Source organism: Psittacula echo (assembly GCF_963264785.1).
Source record: "Psittacula echo genome assembly, chromosome: 23".
NCBI classification, from domain to species: domain Eukaryota; kingdom Metazoa; phylum Chordata; class Aves; order Psittaciformes; family Psittacidae; genus Psittacula; species Psittacula echo.
In genome coordinates this window covers 4395005-4414708 of record NC_137748.1, presented here as the reverse complement: position 1 = coordinate 4414708, position 19704 = coordinate 4395005, and the positions used below count along the sequence as shown (strand labels likewise).

Here is a 19704-nt window from a genome sequence, read left to right as displayed (position 1 = left end):
AAACTTTTAGTCGTAACTAAGCTGATGTAGGTCTTACAATAAAGCCTTTTTCTGCCCAAAGAGGTTATTTCTACTTGGCTCCTGGTGCCTCCCTTCACAGCACTGGGGTGTTGCCTGAAAGGAGCTTTTCTAATTTAACAGCAATGTTCCAAACAAAAGCAAAGCAAATTGCATGGGGTGCTCTGGGCAGTGGCAGTGCTTTGCTGCCCCAGGGCAGGCAGCTCTACTGAAGAGGCCCAATTCTGTGTTCCAGAGCTTTTGTTCCACAGCTCCTGTAGCACTGCCTCGGAGTGGTGCTGCCAATGACCTGTTTCAGTACTGCATAAGAAAAATCTTGTATGCTCTGTGAAGTGATGCCAGTGATACAGTTCAAATGCTCCACAACCTTAAAAAAAACCAAGAGAGCTACTTACTAACAGTGCCTAAAAGATGTTCCTTTACAGACATACTTCTTAATCCTGCAAATCTAATGGGAATAATGGGAGTAAGTGCTCCATGGCCACACTTCAACAAATGTGAAGCCTCTCAGTATGTTTTCTATGTGGTTGGGGGTTGGTTTGCTTGGTTTAGGGTTTTTTTATGGGTTTTTTTGCATTTTCTTTTTTAATCACTTCTACTGAAGAGGTGAAAAAGCTACAGGCTGTGAAGTAGTTCCATGGTATTACTTCACTTGTATGGGGTTTGTTCTGGCTATGGAGACACTGAAGCACGAGGACATACACACACTAGTGCAAGCAGGAGCCTTCCAACACCCTCACACATGCTTCCTGCTGCACTTCAACAACCCACATAGAGCCAACACCTTTAGAAGTGACTGTACCTGCTTCCACTGCCCAGGGTTTAGTACGAACAAGCTTGTGCTGATGATTCCTACAGCCAAGAGCATGAAATCTTCCTTCACTGTCAAAAACTTTGCTCTGCAGAAGTAAAAGTGTCTCTTGGTGTCATTAATGCCAGCTTTGCAGCTCAAAAGCACCTGCTTCTGGCCGGGCTGCAAAGCACATGTTCACTTACTCAGTCCAAACAGAGCCTGATGCTGTTAACTTTAATGGACAGTGCCAAAGCTGGGGGTTTATGATTACATTAAACATTTCCCTAGCTTGCCCATAAAGCACCTGTGTAGAAGCACATTGCTTTGAACATTAAGCTCAAGAAATGCTGAAAGCCTCCCAAAATTATTGTTTTTTAAAAACATGCCCCCCCAAAATGGCATCATGGGAATTATGCTACTATTTCTTACAGGTTTTTTAGGGTTTTCATTTCAAATAGTTAAAGCATCAGACATGGGAGCTACTCACACTTGCAGTTTGCTTGGTGTGGAGTTTTCAACGGCGATCTTCAAGAGAGTGTCGTAGATGGCATCTCGTGCAAGGTAGGAGAAGTCAAGGAGCTGAATGCACATCTGATGTAAAGGCTTGGTGGGAAGCAAGCAGCCATTGTACCCTAGCACAGAGATCACACAGGATCAGCACCACATCCCAAGGCATGAAACTGGATTAGAAAGAAGCCGTGAGCCACAGATGGAGATTCTTGGTGCCAACTGCTCCTTGCTTCTGAGTGCCACAGGCTTTCTCAAGCTCAGTATCATCTCACTGATACCTAAATTCAGGTTGTTAGACCTGGGCACTTGTAGAAAACATGTCCTTACATTAGGTTTTGGGGGTTTTAAACTCTCATTCTTCTGAACACATCATGTTCAACATGCTGTCCAACAGCACTCATAGGATTCTAGAAAGGACAAAGCTCTTACCCAACCAGTAAAGCCCTGCACAATGTGAATGCACCATATGCCAAAATCTGTAATAGGAGACATTCTGGTTCAAACCAGCAATGGCTCTATTACACCTTTTGAAAACCCTTTTCCCATCCTCTCCTCTTAATCCTCTTACCCAGAACCTCCAGGAGCAGTTCTACGTAAGCCAAAGGAGTCAAGACGTTGACCTGGAAGTGCAGAGTTTTCAGAACAGCAAGTTCTGACTCCAGCAGCTCCTGTTTCGTGTACGAGTACTTCAGAGATTGCAGAAATTTTAAAGCTACGTCACTGTTAACTCTCTGAGGAGGAAAAAGAGGGAAGAAAAGACAAATGAGCTCCTGGGCAGCGGGAGAAGCAAGCACCTCCTGGTTTTACTCCTCCCACTGGATTTCAGCCGGAGCCACTGCAGCTCCCATGGCTCTCTAACCCTGTCTAACTCCTCTATTGAGCTGGAATTAAAACTCCACTTCGGACCTTCTCTCCCCAAGGTTTCCTCTACCCCACAATCTTTCCCCCTGCAGACATACAGCTTTCAACAACCACAGACTGACTTTTCCCCACTGCCTGTACTTTTTTTCCCCCAATACTGGGAACATTTCCTCACAAATTGCTACTTGACAAGTGACGATTCATCTGCCCTTAATGTTTAAACCTAAATTTAGGTCTCCATTTCAATATACTTTGCATTTTATGATCAGTAATAGCTTTCAAAGAGGAAATAATAGAATCAGAGAATTGTTTGGGTTGGAAAGGACCTTGAGATCGTCCAGTTCCAACCCCCTGCATGGACAGGGAAGCCTCACACTAGACCATGTCACCCAAGGCTCTGTCCAACCTGGCCTTGAACACTGCCATGGATGGGGCATTTACCACTTCTCTGGGCACCCTGTTCCAGTGCCTCACCACCCCCACAGTAAACAACTTCTTCTTTATATCTGACCTGAACTTCCCCTGTTTCAGTTTGAACCCATCACCCCTTGTCCTATCGCTCCAGTCCCTGATGAGAAGTCCCTCTCCAGTATCCTTGTAGCCCCCTTCAGACACTGGAAGCTGCTCTGAGGTCTTCATGCAGCTTCCCTTCTCCAGGCTGAACAGCCCCAATGTTCTCAGCCTGGCTCCATACGGAAGGTACTCCAGCCCCTGATTGCTCTCATGGCCCTCTTTATTTCTAATCTTCTTTTTAAGAGACATAAATGTACCACATAGCTTCCTACACTGCTAAAAGCCATGACAAGAACAAGTTCATTTGGCTTACGTTATAGTGCAGGGACAGTTTGCTCGCGAGCTGAATGCATGACACGAGCCGCAGGACAAATGTGTTGTAGAGCTGATCTTCCAGAGAGCTGCAGCTGCTGCCTCCCCCCTGCTCACAGTGTTTAATGCTCTTCCTAGAGGACTTAGAGATTCGTTCCACCTGCTTGATCATAAACCTACAAAACCCAAAACCGCTCAGAAAACAGTTCTCTTCTGCTAAGAAAAAGGAAAAGCAGCAGTTCTGCATGTATTCAGCTCAAAATTTGAGCTAAACGAGCAAAGAGATAAAGCTCTGGGGCTGCAAAAACTCATCACAGGTTGGTTGAGCGAGCGGTCCAGGGCACAGCCAGCGGAACCACATGAGAGAGACAAGGAACGCACTGCACACCCGAGATGCTCGTTACCTTTCAAGTAACTCCACTGCCTGGTACCGCGCCGACTGGTCCAGGCACCACTTTTCAGCCAAGAGGAATATGAACTCTGCAAGAGAAGAGCAGAGTCACCCCTGCCCCGGCCCTGACCAGCACAGGCCGCCAGGCTGGGCCTCACCCACGATCCGCGCCTCCTTGAAGCACCCGGCCCCCTCGGGCAGCTCGCTCAGGTGCCGCTCGTTCTCCATGGCCAGGCGGATCAGCGCGTCCTCGATGACCTCCGGGGACACCCTGCCAAAGGCAGGGCCCAGGTCATGGCACCGGGATGCTGCTTGCCCCTGGGAGCCCATTGCCCGCTCTGGTAAATGCTCCAACGGCACCGCAGGGCCTCGGCCCCGCCGGTGAGGCCCGGGAGCGCAACCGGGACCGGCGGCCCCTCACAGCGGGGCCACACCTCAGCACGCGCGCGGGCACGGGGCCCCGCTCCGCCAATCAGAGCGTCCCTCCGCTCCGGCCAGCCGCGCGCCGCGCCGCAGCCAACCACTCGACGCCCCGCTTCCAAAGCCACTTCCGATTGGACGCATCGCCCTGCTGGATGTGACGTCACACGCTGCACGGAAGCGGCGGGGAAGATGGCGGCGCAGGAGCCGGGCCGGGAGGCGGCGTTCGCGCGGCGCATTGACCCGCGGCAGGAGCCGGGGCTGAGCCCCCAGCAGCGGCTGCACATGGAGCAGGTGGAGCGCGCCCTGCGGAGCCGCCTCCGCGGCCGCAACGTGCTGCTGGCGCTCGGCATCGGCGCCGTCACGGTCGGGATCTGTATCCTGCGGGGCCGGGGGGGGGACCGGGACCGCTCCGCTCCGCTCCCGCTCTTCTCCTTAACGCACCCCGCAGACGCGTACACCTTCTACTCGGTGTCGCAGGAGCGGTTCCTGGACGATCTGGAGCAGGAGGCGGAGGCAGCGCGGGCGCGGGCCCGGGCGCGGGCTGAGAGCTCAGCGAGCTGAGCGTGGAGCGCCCGGCCTGGCCCCAGTGAACGGCGTGAGCTGCAGCCCCCGCGGCGCGGGAGGGGGAAGCGCCCGGCCCCGGGTGCGGGGTCTGGGCCTGCCCGATGCGGTGCAGGGAGACGCGCCTGGGGCTCCCCCGCAGGCGGCTGCCTTTGCCAGGAACCTGCTCCTGGGAAGGGCAGAGCTGCCCATCGCTCCCACTAATAAACACCCCGTCTGGAGCCTGCGTCGGTGCCTGGTGATGTCGGTGCTGGTCAGAGTCCAGCTCCGGTGTCTGCTGAGATGGGGCAAGTTTCTGCTTTGCTCTTTATTATCTTAGCTCGGTTTGCGCAAGGCCACGAGTCCCGCCAGACAGACACAAACAGACCCGAGTTGTATTGAATTTGTATTTATGAAACACTTTCCAGGCATCAGTTCATAACTGAGTGCACCCACTGCTGGTCCTGGTCACATTACAGAGCCGAGGGAAGCTCCTTCTGGCTCCGCTGTGCAGGATGAGCTGAGGGAGGCAGCAAGCAGGGCAGCCGTGGGTCCAGCCCCACACATCATCCCACACAGAGCAGGGCTGGCACAGCCCCGGGGCAGAGCTGGGATGGATTGAGATCACTGCGGGGGGTGGTTCTGCCTGCGGGGGGTCCATGAGGGGTTGCAGCGCCTTGCACGTGTCCTGCAGTTGGGGTTGGGCTGGAGAAACAGACTGGGAATGGCAGGGAGGGGTCCAGGGGGCACAAGGAGGGGGGAGATGGGAGGACAGATATAGAGGGCTGGAGGTGAGGGGCTGCGGGCACCCGGCTGGCTCGGCCCCACGGCGCTGGCTGCTCTCAGGGCTGGTGCTGCCCTCCCGGGAGGCACGGAGGGGGCTGTCCCCCACCCCGGGGCAGCAGGCACTTGGTTGAGGTAGTTCATGAGGTCACTCCTGGCCAGCCGGCTACTGGGGAGAGAAGCAGCGGTGAGCAGCGGGAGCACCGCGGGGCAGCCAGGGGCAGCACCGGCCCCGAGCCCTTACCATGCGGCTGAAGTCATCGGCGAAGGTCACCCCTTTGCTGAGCCGCTGCTCCTGCGAGCCCGTGCTGCTGCCGCTCAGCGAGTTACGGCGCATGATGCCTGCGGGGACACGGCAGCCCTGAGCGCCGGCACCAGCGGTGCCGCAGCCCCGCGGTCCCCATCCCGCAGGGTCCTGGGAGTCGAGCAGAGGAGGGGTCGGCACCTTGGGGCTGCGCCAGCTCCAGGCGCTGCAGGCTGTTGCGGCGGGAGGGGTTGAAGCTGCCCTTGGAGAGGCGGCGCTGGCGGCTGGAGAGCATGGCAGCGGGGGACACGATGCCCAGCGGCGGCTGCTTCCCCATGCGCAGGTACAGCTCCTCGATCTCCTTCTTCTGCGCGCTCTGCAGCAGCTGCACCTCGGCCAGGTGCCTGGGGAGGAGGCAGGAGCTGGCAGCTGAGCCCTGCGCTGCGCCCAGCCAAGCTCAAGCAACCCCTGTGCTGCCTCCCAGGTGCAGCCCCCCCAGCTCTGCTCACTTCTGGCGCAGGTTCTGCAGCTCCTCCCAGATCTCCTCATCCTCGCTCTCGGTGTCGTCGCTGCTCAGGTAGGACAAGTTGCGGGAGTAGCTCAGCCACACCTGGTTTATCACCGCCTGCGGCGCGCTCTCACCACCGTCCTCCCCAGGACCCTCCCGGTCACTCGCCGCTGCCGTGCCCGCCTCAGCCAGCACCTCCTCAGCCTCAGGGTCCTGCTCCGCCATCTCCCCCACTGAGTCCGAGTCGCTGCTTGAGCTGCCCCTTGTGTCGGGGGCTGCGGGCAAGGGGGAGCCGCTGGCCGCCGGCTCTGTGCCGTGCTGCTCACCCTCGCTGCTGCCCAGCACCGGAGACATCGCTGCCAGGTCCTTGATTGGTGTCACCTGGAACCGGCCGAGGATCTGGGGCTTGGTCTCTGCTGAGGACAGGGGGCAGTTGGTGGGGTTCAGGGCACGAGGGCTGTCAGGGGTCTCACAGCGCAGCCTCGGCCCTTCCCCACCTCACCTTCATTGATGGGGGAGAGCTGGGCCTTGGGCACGCCAGGGGCTGGTGACTCCGAGATGATGAGTGAGTGGCTGGGCTTGGGGGAGCCAGGCAGCACCTGCAGGCACTCAGACACTGTCAACCACCCCACCCGGGTCCCCTGTGTCTCCTGGCCCCCACTGCTGTTCCCATGCCCTGAGACCCACTGCCTGCTCAGCCCCCCCTGCATCCCAGGGGCTCCCCACCCCATCCCAGGGCAGGATCTGCAGTGATAACCCGTATCCGCGGAGCTGAGCCCCACCTGAGGAGCTGTTGCCACCCCAGCACTCACCGCGCTGCCCTCTGGGCTCCCCGGCATGGATGTGCTCAGCGATGGCAGAGGACTCCCCCCAGCACTGCTGCCTGCGGGGCACGGCGGGGCTGGTGCCGGGGAAGGGAACGGCACGGGCCCCCTGACAGCGGGGACATCAGCCCCTGCTGACACCAGGGTCCCGCTGGAGGCTGGTGCTGGCTTGGCCATGCTGGCGGGGTCGGGGTAGACAAAGCGCGGGGATCCCAGGACCAGGCTCTGTGGCCGCGGCAGCAGCGGTGGGTACAAGTGTCCACCGGAGCTGGCGATGGAGGAGACGCCGGGCAGCAGTGTGTGCGCCACGCTCATCACTGCCAGAGAGAAGACATTGGCCAGAGAAAGGAAGGGGGTGGTGGGGGACCAGGATGTGCTGGTCACGGGGGGGCTCAAGGGGCTGCTGGGCTCGCTGGGGACAGGGGATGTGGGGAGCAGCAGTGGGGACAGGAGGGGCTGGGGCAGGGCAGGGGGGACGGGCCCGCCTGGGGTGCCTGGGGGGCTCTGTGGGAGCACCGGTGGTGCTGTCAGCCAGGAGGGAGCCACCGAGACAAGGGGCCAGGTCTGCACGGAGCCTGCAGAGAGAAGAGCATCAGGAGCACCCCGGCCCCCACAGGCCCCCTCCTGTCCCTGCCCTGGCACCTTGGAGCCCCGAGCTGCCGAGGGCACGGGCCCAGGCACCAGGACGGACGTGCCAGGCTGGTACCTGCAGGGGAGCCCAGCAGCGCTGGCTGCAGCTCACCGGCTGCCGGCGCCTCCACGGGGCTGCCGAGGTTGTTCTCCGATGGGGAGCTGCTCAGCAACGGCAGGACCGGGGACTGGACTGAGAGGCTGGGGCTGGTGCAGCCCAGGTCTGCAGTACAGGGGTGACAGCGGGCACTCAGCCAGGGCAGGATGTGCCCCATGGGCTTGGCCAGGGCCATTACCCACGCTGCATGGGACCTGGGGAGGGATGAGAAGCGCCTGCACAAGGCAGAGACCTACCACTGACAGAGGACGAGGAGATGGAGCGCGACAGCTCCTGCAGCGGCAGGTCCATCTGCTGAGGAGATGCAGTGAGACAGCGCTGGGGCAGGGGCCCCACACAGGCTGACACAAGCTCCCGTGAGCACCCTCCCCAGCCCCAGCGCTGGGCAGGGTACACCACAGCCCATTGCAGGAGCAGGGAAGTGACCTGGAGCCGCAGGCATGGGGCGGCTCCTACCCATGGCTGGAGGGCTCTGCACCCTGGCCCTCTCCCGCTGGGCTCCCTGGGGCCAGCAGCACCCACAGCTATACTCGGTGCCAGTGCCTGCCCTGGGCACTCACGGGGCTGCGCTCCATCTCAGGGCTCTGGGGCAGCTCCGCAGCGCTGCTCCCATCCTTATGGAGCAGCGTCTCCACACGGTGGATGATGTCCCGGATACGGTGGATGAACCCGTCCCGCTCCGACTTGAGGATGAACTCGTTGTGGACCTGCAGGCAGAGGAGTGATCAGCACCCAGCTCGGCCAGGCGCACTCCTGCCCTCACCCTGCCCCACAGTCACCATGACGGCTGCAATCTCCTCTGGGTTGTCCCCGTCCAGGTCGAACTTGAAGGTCACCATCTTGTTGTTGTAGGTCTGCAGCTGGCACTCCACCACCCGGTCGTTCTTGTCCGAGATCTGTGGGCAGCACGGCCGGCTCAGCCCGGGGTCAGCCTCCTGCCCACCCGCCCCGTGCCCGCGGCACTCACGTTGGTGATGCGGAGCCTGGAGCGGGCTCTGCGCCGCAGCAGCTTCCCCGCAGCCCGCTTGGCCGGCAGCTTGGAGCTCTGCTCGCCGGCCGACAGCCCCTCGCAGCCGTCGCTCATGCCCGACGCCACATCAGAGGCGTAGCTGCAGGAAGCCCCGAGGGGGAGCATCAGCTCCGCCGTTCGCAGCCTCCGCTGCCGCCCGCCCCGCGCCGCCGGCCCCGCGCCCTCACCTGTCCACCGGGGAGGAGAAGCCGCTGGCCGAGGGCAGGCGCTCGGGGGGCAGCTGCACCGCGATGCTCTGCGGGGAGAGGACGGCGTCAGCCGGTGCCGCGCCCGCCGCGACCCCAGCGCCGCGGGGCCCCGCTCACCGTGGGGAAGCAGCGCGCAGGGCGGGCGGGCGGCGGGCTCGAGGGGTCCCCCGCCGGAAAGCTGCGATGCGCCAGGTCCGGGGAGTCCAGGAAGCCGGAGGAGCTCAGGTACCCGTCGGTCTCGCCGTCGGCTGCAGGAGCATCGCGTGAGCACGGCCGGAGCACGGCCCCCCATGGGCTGTGGGGCTCGGCTCACGGCACAGCTGGAGGTGGAGAGGGACCCTCCGCCTGCCTCCCACCCCAGGTCACCCCCTGTGGTCCCCCCACCCCAGCCCACGCTGCTGCCCCACTCACACGTGGCTGAGGAGTAGCTGGTGTGCTGGTAGGTGAAGTGCTGGTGCTGGTCGGCCTCGGGCTCCTCGGGCTCGGGGGGGAAGGTGCTGCTGAAGATGGACTCCCCGGAGCCGGGTGTGAGCAGGGGGGGCACGGGGGCTCCGGGCGGCAGCGGGGACTTGAGCTCCTCCAGCATCCGCAGGACCCCCGGTGGTTGCTCCGGCTCCGCAGGCGATGGCATCTCCCTGGAGCGCTTCAGCTTCTCCCGCTTGCGCTTGATGGCGACCACTCGGTCCCGCACCGCCTTGGCCACCAGCTTGTAGTCAGCCTCACAGATGAAGCCCAGGACCACCTGTACGGGAGGGCTTTGTCACATTGGGGTGCAGGGACCCTGCAGTGACCAGGGCTCCTCCGTCCTTGAACCCACCATCTCCTGGGCCACCTCCTCTGCCACATCCTTGTAGAGCTCAAAGAGGAACTCGATGGCGTTGTTGTCCTTGTACTTGCCGTGCAGCTTCTTCGTGTCGTCCATGCGCAGCCAGAGCTTGAGCCCAGACTTGACGCCATCATCCTCCTCCGCCAGCTCCACGTGCACCCCCGTGTCCTCCTGGAAGAAGGAGTGCTCCAGCAGGTCCTGGATGGTGTACCTGTGGGGAGCACAGCTCAGCGTGGGGCCGGAGGCTGGGGGGGCTCTTCCACCCAGGCCCCTGGTCCCCTGCTACCTCTCGTCCTTATCCATGCGGATGCAGCCCTCGATGATCTCCTTCAGCTCCGGCACCTTCACCTTGTAGAAGCTGCTGGGCTTCAGGCCCTGGGGTTGAAGTGCATCAGCATCTCCTGTGCTGGACCCTGCCACGGTGCTGGGTTTCCAGGGCCCAGGGCTGAACCCAGGCTCTGCAGAGCCATGGTGCTACCAGGCACAGCCCCACTGGCAGCAGGGACATGTGGGGACAGGGCTCTCAGCCCATGGCCCCACCAGCCTGCGTGCCCCGGGGTGCCGGGTTTCCACCCCAGTGAGCAGGAGCCAGCCAGCACCATGCGGGGCAGCCACGGTGCCCCAGGCAAGAGGTGGCTGAGCAAACCTGCGCCCGTTCCACCCCATTAACGTGCTGGCAGTGTCTGGTGCAGGGCGAGGGACATGGGGCCTGGCCAAGCCATCGACCCCCCAGCCCCGTCTCACCACCCAGACTGGTTTTAGCTGCTGCAGGACCTGCACAGTGACACATTTCGGGGAGCAGCAAAGCCAAACAGCTCCATCCGACCAGCCTGCCCCGACCCCTTCACCCGGCTCAGCACCAGCAGCAGCATCACCCCAGCTCAGGGCCGCTCACCGAGGTGACCTTGCGGTAGATCTGGGCGGCGTTCTGGCACTCGGAGTAGGGGTACTCCGAGGTAGCCATCTCCAGCATGCACATCCCGAAGGCATAGACATCCACTGCCTCATCGTACTTCTCTTCATACATCTCCGGCGCCATGAACTCGGGGGTACCTGGAGGCAGGAGCAGGGCTCAGTGACCCCCATCACTGCCCCATTGTGGCAGCCGCCAGCCCTGTGCCACCAGCACCCCACCGATGACACTCTTGGCGAAAGAGGCTCGCTTCAGCGTGGCCAGACCCAGGTCCCCGATCTTGACCGAGCCGGTGGGACCCGTGATGAAGATGTTGTCGCACTTGAGGTCACGGTGGATGATGGGGGGCGAGCGGGTGTGCAGGAAGTGCAGCCCCTTGAGGATCTGCCGGCTCCAGCGCTGCAGCACCTTCAGCTTCATCTCCTTGAACCGCTTCAGATACCTGTTGGTGGACACAAGGGGGCTCAGCCCCAGCTCACCCTCATCCCGCTGCCATGCTGAGCCCAGCCGGATACAGCAGCTGAGGCAGGGCCAGCAGCAAAGAGCATCTTGGCTGGGCTCTGCAAACACAGCACAGAAAACACAGCCCAGGAGAAGCCGAGCTCCGAGCATCGGTGCCAGGAACCATCCAGCGCTGCCGGGGTGCCTGGGGCCACCCCATCCCCACGCTGGGTAGTGCCAGGGAAGCTCCTGGGTGTCCATATCCCACCTGAGCCCACCACAGCCAGTTGTCCCACCTCAGCACCCGTGTCTTCCATCACTGCAAGGACCCCGTTCCCTCCCCTCACACCCCGACCTGGCACTGGGTCCCTGCTCACGTTTTCAGGGTGCCGGATGTCATGAGCTCTGTGATCAGCACGATGCAGAGCTGGCCTTTGATGGATGACTTCCAGGAGTCATAGAAGCGGACAATGTTGGGATGCTGCAGCCCCTTCAGCATCTCCACCTCCTCGCTGAACCGCTGCCGTTCTGTCTTCGACAGCTTCCGCGTCTGTGGGAGCAATGGGGAGAGGTGATGGGGTCATCGTGGTCCCTGGTGAGCACAGGGGGATGCCCTGCCTTATAAGAGACCCAGATGCCCTCATCCCTACATAGGTACCAGGGGCTGTTGTGGCCCCAGTGCAGAGCTGGGATCAGACCTGCTGTACCCCCGCACAGAGGCTCATGTGGGGCTGGAGCCGTCCCTGACCATGGTCTCACTCCATCGAGCCGGCCTCCACACCCCAGCCCTGCTCTGCGTGGAGCTGCTCCCCCCAGGCTGGGGAAGGATGGCCAAGGCCTCCCATGGCAGGTGCTGTGAAAGGTGCCCTGTGTGGGGGCCGCCTCTCCCCATCCCCATTGTTCTTATCCCCCACCAAGGGATGGGGAGCCCTCGCTGCAGCCACTCAGCCAAGGGGATGTGCAGGGGCTCTGCAATGGCTGCTCCCCAGCACAGCCCCTCACCGGGGCACCACCAGCTCCCAGTGCTGGGCACCGGGTGTTGGGCCAGCCTCAATGAGGCCTTTGTTGGGGAGAGCAGGAGGGGGAGGCTCCTGCTCAGGTTTTTCCATGTTCCTCCGGCTCAAGTTAATTAAAGTGGAAACTGAAGCCGAGGGCACTGAGCGGAGCTGGGGCTGGGGCCAGCAGGGAGGACATGGACCCCTCTTCCCGAGGGACACGGCCCCATAAGGGGGGAGCCACCAGCCAGACCCAGCAGGAGCCAGGTCCTGCCCAAGCCCAGAGAGCTGCAAACACTGAGCTCCAGGCAGCGCAGGGGCAGGAGAGGGACCCGGACCAGGGACAGCAACAAACACCACAGCCAGGGACCCCAAAGGGCCGAGCCACTGCGGAGCAGGGGCCCCCCAACCAGGACCCCCATCCAATCCTGTGGAGCTGTGGGGCCAAGGAAACCCAACAAGATGCTGCTGGCAGCCACGGCGCTGCCACCACCACTGCTGCCAGTGCCGAGCTCAGCTCCTTGGCGGGTGGCCGCCTCCATCAGCACAAGCAGCTTTCCCAACATCTTCATTGCATCACAGCGGCCCCGCGCCCGGGCTGGAGCCGCTCCATAATCCCCTCTGCTTTTAACACACGCTCAGGGACCCGGCTCAGCCCAGATGAGAACCTGAGCCCTGCTGCAGCGGATGAATGGGACCTTTCATACCCGAGGAGGAAAACAGCAACCAAAGCCTGCGCATGGCCCAAGGGCACAGGGGCGGCCCTGCCCAGCGCCGTGGTTGCCCTCACACCCCGGCCCCATCCCCACAAGGAGCCTGGGGGTTCGCTGCACCCCACAACCCTGCGAGGGCACGGGGAAGCCAACAGGGGCTACAAACGGAGGCAGGGAGGGAGTCCCATCAGCCACGGCTCTGCCAGCTTGGCAAGAGGGGGCTCCGCTTGGAGCGGCTGTGCCAGCGCGGCCCCGCGGTGCCACCACCAGCCCGGGTGCCTCGAGACAAGCCTGGGGGACCTGCGCTTGTCCCCAAGCCTGTGCCAGGGCCGCCGGGCTCACCCGGCTCCGTTCCTCCCGCACAACAAAAGCAGCGGGTCCCGTTCCCCGGCATCCTGCCGAGCACCCACCGAGCGCTGGAGCGGGCAGAGCGGCCCGGCCCGGCCCCAGCCCGGGCAAAGGAGCTGCTCAGCCCCGGGCAGGCGCCGGGAGGACAGGGCAGCGCTGCCAGCCCCGCACGGGGACGCCGCGTCCTCCCTCAGCAGCACCTCGGGCAGGGCAGGGGAGGACGCTGGGGACGGGTGAGGAGCTGGGTGGCAGCGGTCCAGCCCCATCCCGTGCGCCAGGAGCTGGCTGCTGGGGAGCCCGTCACGGCCAACAGCGGGAGGAGGGAGCGCCGGGCACGGCCAAGGACGGCTCCCGGCTCTGCTCCCGGCTCTGCTCCCGGCTCTGCTCCCGGCTCTGCTCTCGGCTCTGCTCTGGGCTCTGCGGCAGGAGGCTCTGCCCGCAGCGGGGAAGCACCAGCGCTGTCCTCGGGGTCTGCACCGCCCGCAGTGCCCCGGCTCCGGGGTGACCCAGGCAGGGGCTCTCTCAGCCTGTGAGGGGCTGAGAGCTGTGCCTGGGAAGGGGGAATTTAGGCTCTGGAGGGACGGTCACGGTGATGCTCTGGCGGGGCACAGAGCACTGGAGACAGCCCAGCACCCTCCCTGCGGCCACAGCACCCCAGCGGGTGCCTGTGCATCACCACTGCCACCACCACAGCATGCTGAGCAGAGACCTTGTGCATACTCGTGAGCACACACTCATGCTCTCAAACCCACAGGACCCCATTGAGCAAATCCTGTCACCCTGCTCAGTTCATCCCATGGAGCAGCAGAGCTCTCAGGCACTGTTCCAGGGCCTGGCCAGGCTCAGTCGCACGATTCCCAAGCACAGCACAGGCAGGACAGGCTGGTGAGCGATGGACAAGGTTTGAGGAGGTGCAGGGCTTTGGGAAGGTGCCCACAGCCCCTGGGTGCAGGAGCTGGGGGCACAGCAGCACCCAGGGAGCCCAACGGGACCCACAGGAAAACTGCTCATAGGCAGGTATTTACAGCTCGATCCTGCTCCGGGCCTCCAGCTTCCTCCCTGCTTCCTCCTTCCCGCTGCCCGCAGCACCTATCAACAGAAATAGTCCCCAGGCTAAAGCTGGAAAGCACAAACAGGTCACTGCGGGGCTGCGGGATGCAGGCAGGAGGCAAAGACAGATGCTGCCTTCAGGACTGGGGGCAGCAGCACAGGGGGACAGGGACGGGCAGGTCCCCAGAGGGGTCCCACAGGAAGGCAGAGGACAGGCAGAAACATCCTCCAGGTCACCACCATGCACCCGGGAGGGAAGGGCAGGGCAAGGATGGAACAGAGAGCTGGGATTTGGGATCAGGAGCCATCAGAGCAGCTGGACAAGGCTCTCTGGACCGGAACAGGTCAGGGCTGAGGTCAGGTATTCATTTAGAATTGAAAGGCAATAAAAGGAGAACTGTGAAAGACCCAGGACAAAGCTATTTTTAAAAGGGCAGAACCACAACCAGTTTTATTTGCGGTTCCAAATCCCGTATTTGTGTCACAGTGTCTGATTCTTTGCATGATTGCTGAAAAAACAACAAACTGCTGAAAGTCCTTTTCTGTGCTCTCAGACCCTTGTGGGACGTGGATTTTGGGACAACAGACACTGGATAAAGAGCAGTCAGGGGATGGGGAAGGGAAAGGGCTGTGGCAGAGGGATGGAGCAGGGGCAAGCACCGGGGCTGCCCCTTGAGGGGCTCATGTGTACAGCCAGGCTGCGGCTCCCCTGGGAGGTGATGGTGGTGGCCCAAGGATCCAGGTCTGCCAGGCACTGTGGGATGCTCATGGGATGATCCCCGGCCAGTGCTCAGCCTCTCGAGCACACATCCCGCTGCAGCCCGGCAGGCTCAGGGCAGGCAGTGGCACTGGCACATGCCCGCTGGGCTCGGGCACAGCAGCTGTTTCTGCTTCCCAGCTCCATTCCCTCCACCAGGGATGGTGCAGCCTCGTCCTCTCGCAAGATGCCAGAGCTGCCCCTGCCTGCTCCGTGACCAGCCCTTTGGCAAACAGAGCTTTGTGTGCCCATTGGCACTGCCCTGGGCTGCACAACAAGAACCAGGGCCACATCCAGCCCCAGTGGACACGCAGGATCTGCTCTGACCCAGCAATATGGGGACAGGGGTCCCACAGCCCGGTCACAGGAATGAGCAGCAGGAGGGCAGGGAGCTGGGGCACATCTGGGTAAGGGACTAAGACCCATAGAGCCAGCTGGTGGGAAGCACTGGGCAGAGCTCATCCATCCCGGGAAGGTCCTTGGCTCGCCAAGGAGAGTCCTTCCCTGCCAGAGGACTCAAATGGAGCTCAGGAGCATTTGGGCAGAGCTGCACAAGGGAGGGAACACGGAGCCGGCTGAAGCAATTGTGCAACCCAGAGGCAGGCATAGGCCCAAGACCTCACCTTTCACACGCAGCCCCTCCAGCATCACCCACCGCTATCGCAGGATCTTGCAGTGCTGGGCCCAGCCCGGCACCCGCCTGCAGCTGCACCAGGGTTCTCGGAACAAGGCAACAAACTCGCAAGACACGTTTTTCTGTGTTGACAAGGACTTGGACCTCCCAGCAGCCACCCCAGCATCAGGAGCCTGTTGGAGACTTTGGACCTCGCCAAAGCCCCTCCCCAGGGGCTCCATGGGGAAAGGGGAGCTCCATGGCATGGCTCTCCCTGCACAGCTCCATGGACAAGACCAGGCCCATCAAAAGCAACAAGTGGGAGCAGGCATTGCGGAGGCAACACCTTCACTGCTGCCACCAGCGCCGTGCTGTCAGCATCCTGCCGCAGGGCTGCAGGGCAGCAAAGGGGATGGAGGAGCAGGGCAGCAGGAGGAGCTGGGGGCATGCTCAGAGACCTGGAAAACCACCAGCCCTGGTGCTGCCCGCAGAGAGCCCCTGGCAGCACCACAGAAACCACACGCGGGTGCCCACCGACACCACTTCAGCCAAGGTCAAGCAGCCAGAGCACAGCAAGGTCGCTCCCGACGGACGCCCAGCCCCAGGCTCGCTGCAGCACGTGCCCCTGCGCACACTGAGGGCTATCGAAGCAAACCTCCAGCGCTGGCACAGGCACAGCACCGGAGAGGGCTCCTGCCCTTGCTGCCCTTCCAAAGGGAAAGCTGCAGGCTGGTGGGCAGTGAAAAGGCAGCGGTGCTCAGTCCCTGCAGCAGGTCCTGGATCCACCTGTAAACCCTCGGAGCTGGGACTGGCACCAGGAGTGCAGGTGCTCCATGGCTCCGGTGTGCTCCATAGCACAGGCAGCAGGAAGGCAGATGGCAAACAGCATGTGATGGGCAGGAGGGCCAGGAGCAGCGTGTTACCCGGGGAGCCTAGGCCCGGGCCAAGAGCCCCTGAGGCTCCAGGGAAGGGTGAGGGAAAGTGAGGGGAGACTGGGCCCAGTGCAGCGCCTTGCCCCGCTCTGCCGCTGCAGCCCGACTGCACCGACGTGCCTGGCACCAACGGGGGACCTCGGGTCCCTCCCGGAAAGATCCCGCACGGCAGCGGCGGGCAGAGGTGCTGGGGGCCGGGGGGGCGCTGCCCATGATGGGGAACTTGACAGGACAGGGTGCGGGCAGAGCGGCCGTACCTGCAGCTCGCACCAGGCCACCTCCACTGTGGTCTCCGTGTCCAGCCCCTTGTAGACGGTCTTGAAGGAGCCGCGGCCGATCTCGATGTCAAACTTGAGGAACCGGCCGTCGGGGGAGGTGGCGACCGCGCGGGTCTCCACCTCCTCGCTCTCCGTCTCCTCCGGCTCCCGGCGCCCGGCAGCGACCGGCGGTGGCAGCAGCGGCGGCGGCGGCGACCCCCCGCGCCCCTCGCCCGGTGCCGGGTAGCCCAGCAGCTCCAGCTCGGCCGAGCTCCGCCGGTTGAAGCGGGAGGAGGCGCGGCGGGAGTCGCGTCCCGAGAGCCGCCGGTTGCGGTGCGGGGCCCGCCCGGGGAGCCCCGGCCCCGGCCCCGGCTCCGGCTCTGGCTCCGGCGCGGAGTCGCCTCCCGCCCGCTCTGCCTCGGGCTGGGACATGGCTCCGGCGGGTTCTGCCGCAAGCATCGGCTCAGCCCGGCCCGGGGCGACCGCTCCCTCTCAGCTCCGCACCCGGTGCCGCCGCGGTCCCGCAGCCACGAGCGACCGACGAGCACCGGCCCGGGCACCGGCCCCGGCCCCGGCCCAGCCCGGCGGCACCTCCCCCGCCCCGCCCGGGCCCGCCCCCACGCGGCCACAGCCTCCCGCCTGCGCTGCGCCACCGGCCCCGCCACCGGGCACCGGCCCCGCCACCGGGCACCGGCCCCGCCACCAGGCACGGGCAGCGGTGCGGGACGGGCTCCGAGCAGCCCGGCCCGCGGGGACGAGGGGCATCCCCCCTCCCGGTGCTCCCCCGGCCGGGGGCCGCTGCCCGGCTCCTCCCAGGGCTCCGGGACAGCGCTGCCGTGGCGCTGGCATCGGGGGCTCGGAGGCCCCTTCCCGTCTCCGCCCCGGGGGGGTCCGGGGCCGCTGAACCGAAGCCCCTTGGGAGGCGGCGCAGTCGAAGCCGGGGCGCAGGAAAGCGCCTGGTTTAGACATTTCCTCGGGGCTCTGACTCGGGGTTCCGGAGCAGCGCGTCCCGGAGCAGCCCCATCCTGCGCCCCACTGCTCCCCACCCTGACATTAGGGTCGTGCGAATAGGAAGATCCGAACGTGTGTGTCAGCGTTGTGCGAGCCAAAGCCGGGACAAGAGCTTGTTGTCTCTCCAGGTGAAAGGAGGAGGTTGTTCTACCCGGTGAGGCTGTTTACACAAAACACAAAGCAATTGAGTCTGGCGCTAATTTCTTTTCCCTAAGGTCAGATTGTTTCTACTCAGCGATACTGGAAACGTGAAGGAAGGGATGGACACAGAGCACAGCCATGCCCCCCCAAACGCTGACCTGGCACATGCAGGGTGACACAAAGTGATTCAAAGCCAGCAACCTGCTCTAATGGCAGGGGGTTGGAACTGGATGAGCTTTAAGGTCACTTCCTACCCAAACCAGTCTGGGATTCCAGGGCTGCTGGATACACAGTGCAGCTGCAGCCCCACGAACTCCCATGTCTGACAAGAGGGAGGACCAACCCACACAGCTCTGAGCAACACATGGCTCCTAGTCATGGCCAGCCCAAATGCTGCCCCAGCCCCTGCGGTTACTGCCACTCAAGGGTCCCTACCGGGATCCCATGCTGCCCAGTACCGGGACACAGCCCTGGCTGGCAGGGAGCCCCAGCTCCTCAGCAAGAGACACAGAGCCAGGCAGGGATGGTAGCTTGGGCTCTGGTAGGCTCCTGTCCCTGTATCAAGCAAAACAAGATGCCACAGATCAGAGAGGAGTGTCCCGGTCCCAGTGAGGCCACTGAAGGCAGGAAAGGAAATTCAGGAGATGTTTGCTCTGACTGCTGCCCTCCCACCCCTCCTGCAACACCAAGCTGGAGCCAGCTTGGCCTGGAATCAAACGGCTCCCGCTGGGCAGTCAGGTGCCCGTTGCAGAGCTGTGATGGTGCCCACAGCTCCCCTCTTATCAGGGTGACATTTCTGGGCTGCAGGTGCCAGCACTGGCCTCTGCTTTGAGGAACCGCTGCAATCAGGCAACGGAGCCCATTTCTTGCTTGCATTTGGCTGCCAGGAAGAGAACAGGGGACTGCGTAATCACCCTCCTCAGGATTAGATCGTGAATCAAAGCCCTACTCAGCTCCTTGCTCCAGCAAGCCCTGCCAGGAATTGTCCGTTCTGATTCCAGAGCTTGGGGTGAGATCACAGGGGGTGCAGGACGGGTCGAACACAGATGGGGGATGCACAGCTCGGGCTGTGAGGCACAGGGTGTACATCTTGGGAAGGGTCTGAATGGATGAGAGCTCTGCAGAGCCCCATGGCTTGTGTCAGGGTTGGCTTCAGCACCCCATGCCCTGGAGCTCGCAGCCTCCTCCTTGCCCTGACACATGGGTTCAGGGACGAGACATCACCCAAACCTCAGTCGCAGCTTTAACCCCAGGCAGATAACTTGATAACTCCGGAGGGTTTCCTTAGCCCACAATTACAACTGGAACCCACCTGCACATCCATCCTAACATACACATTTATCAAACTGAAACAACCCTTGCTCCAAACCGGCCACGTGAAATAAACCCCCTCTTGGCACCTTTCCCCCCCGTGACAGTGGGATCCGAGTGTGCGTGACCTGATAGTGCCTTATCTCACAGCAGCCCCCTGCGCTCTGCCTCGCCCTGGGCAGTGAGTCCTAATCGCTGTGGCCAGACGTGGCAACGGCCTCAGAGTGGCCACAGGCCGGGGGCTGCACCGGCCCCCCCATGGAAAAGGCACCTTCTCCAGTGAGGCCCTTGGTGGGGACAGAGCCTGAACTGTGCCCGCGATGAGGCACGGTGGGGGGGGGGGGCGCAGAGATTTAGGGCTGGGTTTTAAACTCTCCAACACCAACCTCCCATGCGAAGGGACCAGCAGGGATGGGGTGGGCAGAGCCCGGGCCCTGGCAGCACGGTGGAGGCAAAGAAGTGGCAGGCACAGAGCCACCTGGGTGGGTTCCAGCCATATCCAGCTCCATACTCAGCTCCTCCTTCACTTTGCCGCCGGAGCTCCCTTCTCTCACGCTGTGTCTGAAGCACCAGGAAGAGGTGAACCTGATGCCAGTCATGGCAATGTCGTGGTTGGAGGCTGCCACTCTCCCTCTGAGCAGTCTAATCATGACTCTTCCATCTCTACCCAGCACCCAAGGGCTTGACGCCAGAGCAGCCTCACAGCATCT

General features: G+C 62.6%; 3 protein-coding genes across 11 annotated transcripts; 1 reads left to right on the top strand and 2 right to left on the bottom strand.

Moving 5' to 3' along the window:
- Positions 1-61: 61 nt before the first annotated feature.
- On the bottom strand, positions 62-3728 carry CNTD1 (cyclin N-terminal domain containing 1; the record flags this gene model as incomplete). Its single annotated transcript, XM_080633282.1, has 7 exons — positions 62-385; positions 821-917; positions 1299-1443; positions 1890-2052; positions 3009-3183; positions 3412-3487; positions 3557-3728. The coding sequence occupies 7 exons, from the start codon at positions 3726-3728 to the stop codon at positions 224-226; spliced, it is 990 nt and encodes a 329-aa protein (XP_080489408.1). The 3' UTR covers positions 62-223.
- A 262-nt stretch (positions 3729-3990) lies between these two features.
- COA3 (cytochrome c oxidase assembly factor 3) lies at positions 3991-4603 on the top strand. Its single transcript, XM_080633518.1, has 2 exons — positions 3991-4194; positions 4270-4603. Exons 1-2 carry the CDS (start codon positions 4011-4013, stop codon positions 4380-4382), a joined length of 297 nt encoding a protein of 98 aa, XP_080489644.1. The 5' UTR covers positions 3991-4010; the 3' UTR covers positions 4383-4603.
- Positions 4604-4754: 151 nt separating this feature from the next.
- On the bottom strand, positions 4755-17112 carry WNK4 (WNK lysine deficient protein kinase 4). 9 transcript variants are annotated; one of them, XM_080633686.1, is made up of 20 exons: positions 16532-17112; positions 11244-11416; positions 10647-10867; positions 10408-10565; positions 9799-9887; positions 9504-9723; positions 9098-9428; positions 8804-8934; positions 8666-8733; positions 8436-8577; positions 8248-8364; positions 8029-8175; positions 7705-7762; positions 7427-7573; positions 6709-7295; positions 6399-6495; positions 5898-6312; positions 5590-5792; positions 5389-5486; positions 4755-5313 (listed from the first exon to the last, which is right to left on the bottom strand). In XM_080633686.1, the coding sequence occupies exons 1-20, from the start codon at positions 16988-16990 to the stop codon at positions 5311-5313; spliced, it is 3864 nt and encodes a 1287-aa protein (XP_080489812.1). In that variant the 5' UTR covers positions 16991-17112; the 3' UTR covers positions 4755-5310. The 9 variants fall into 9 exon arrangements, with proteins under 9 accessions (XP_080489812.1, XP_080489808.1, XP_080489809.1 ...); XM_080633682.1 differs by having other exon boundaries at positions 4755-5310; XM_080633683.1 differs by having other exon boundaries at positions 4755-5310; positions 5898-6309.
- Positions 17113-19704: the final 2592 nt, after the last annotated feature.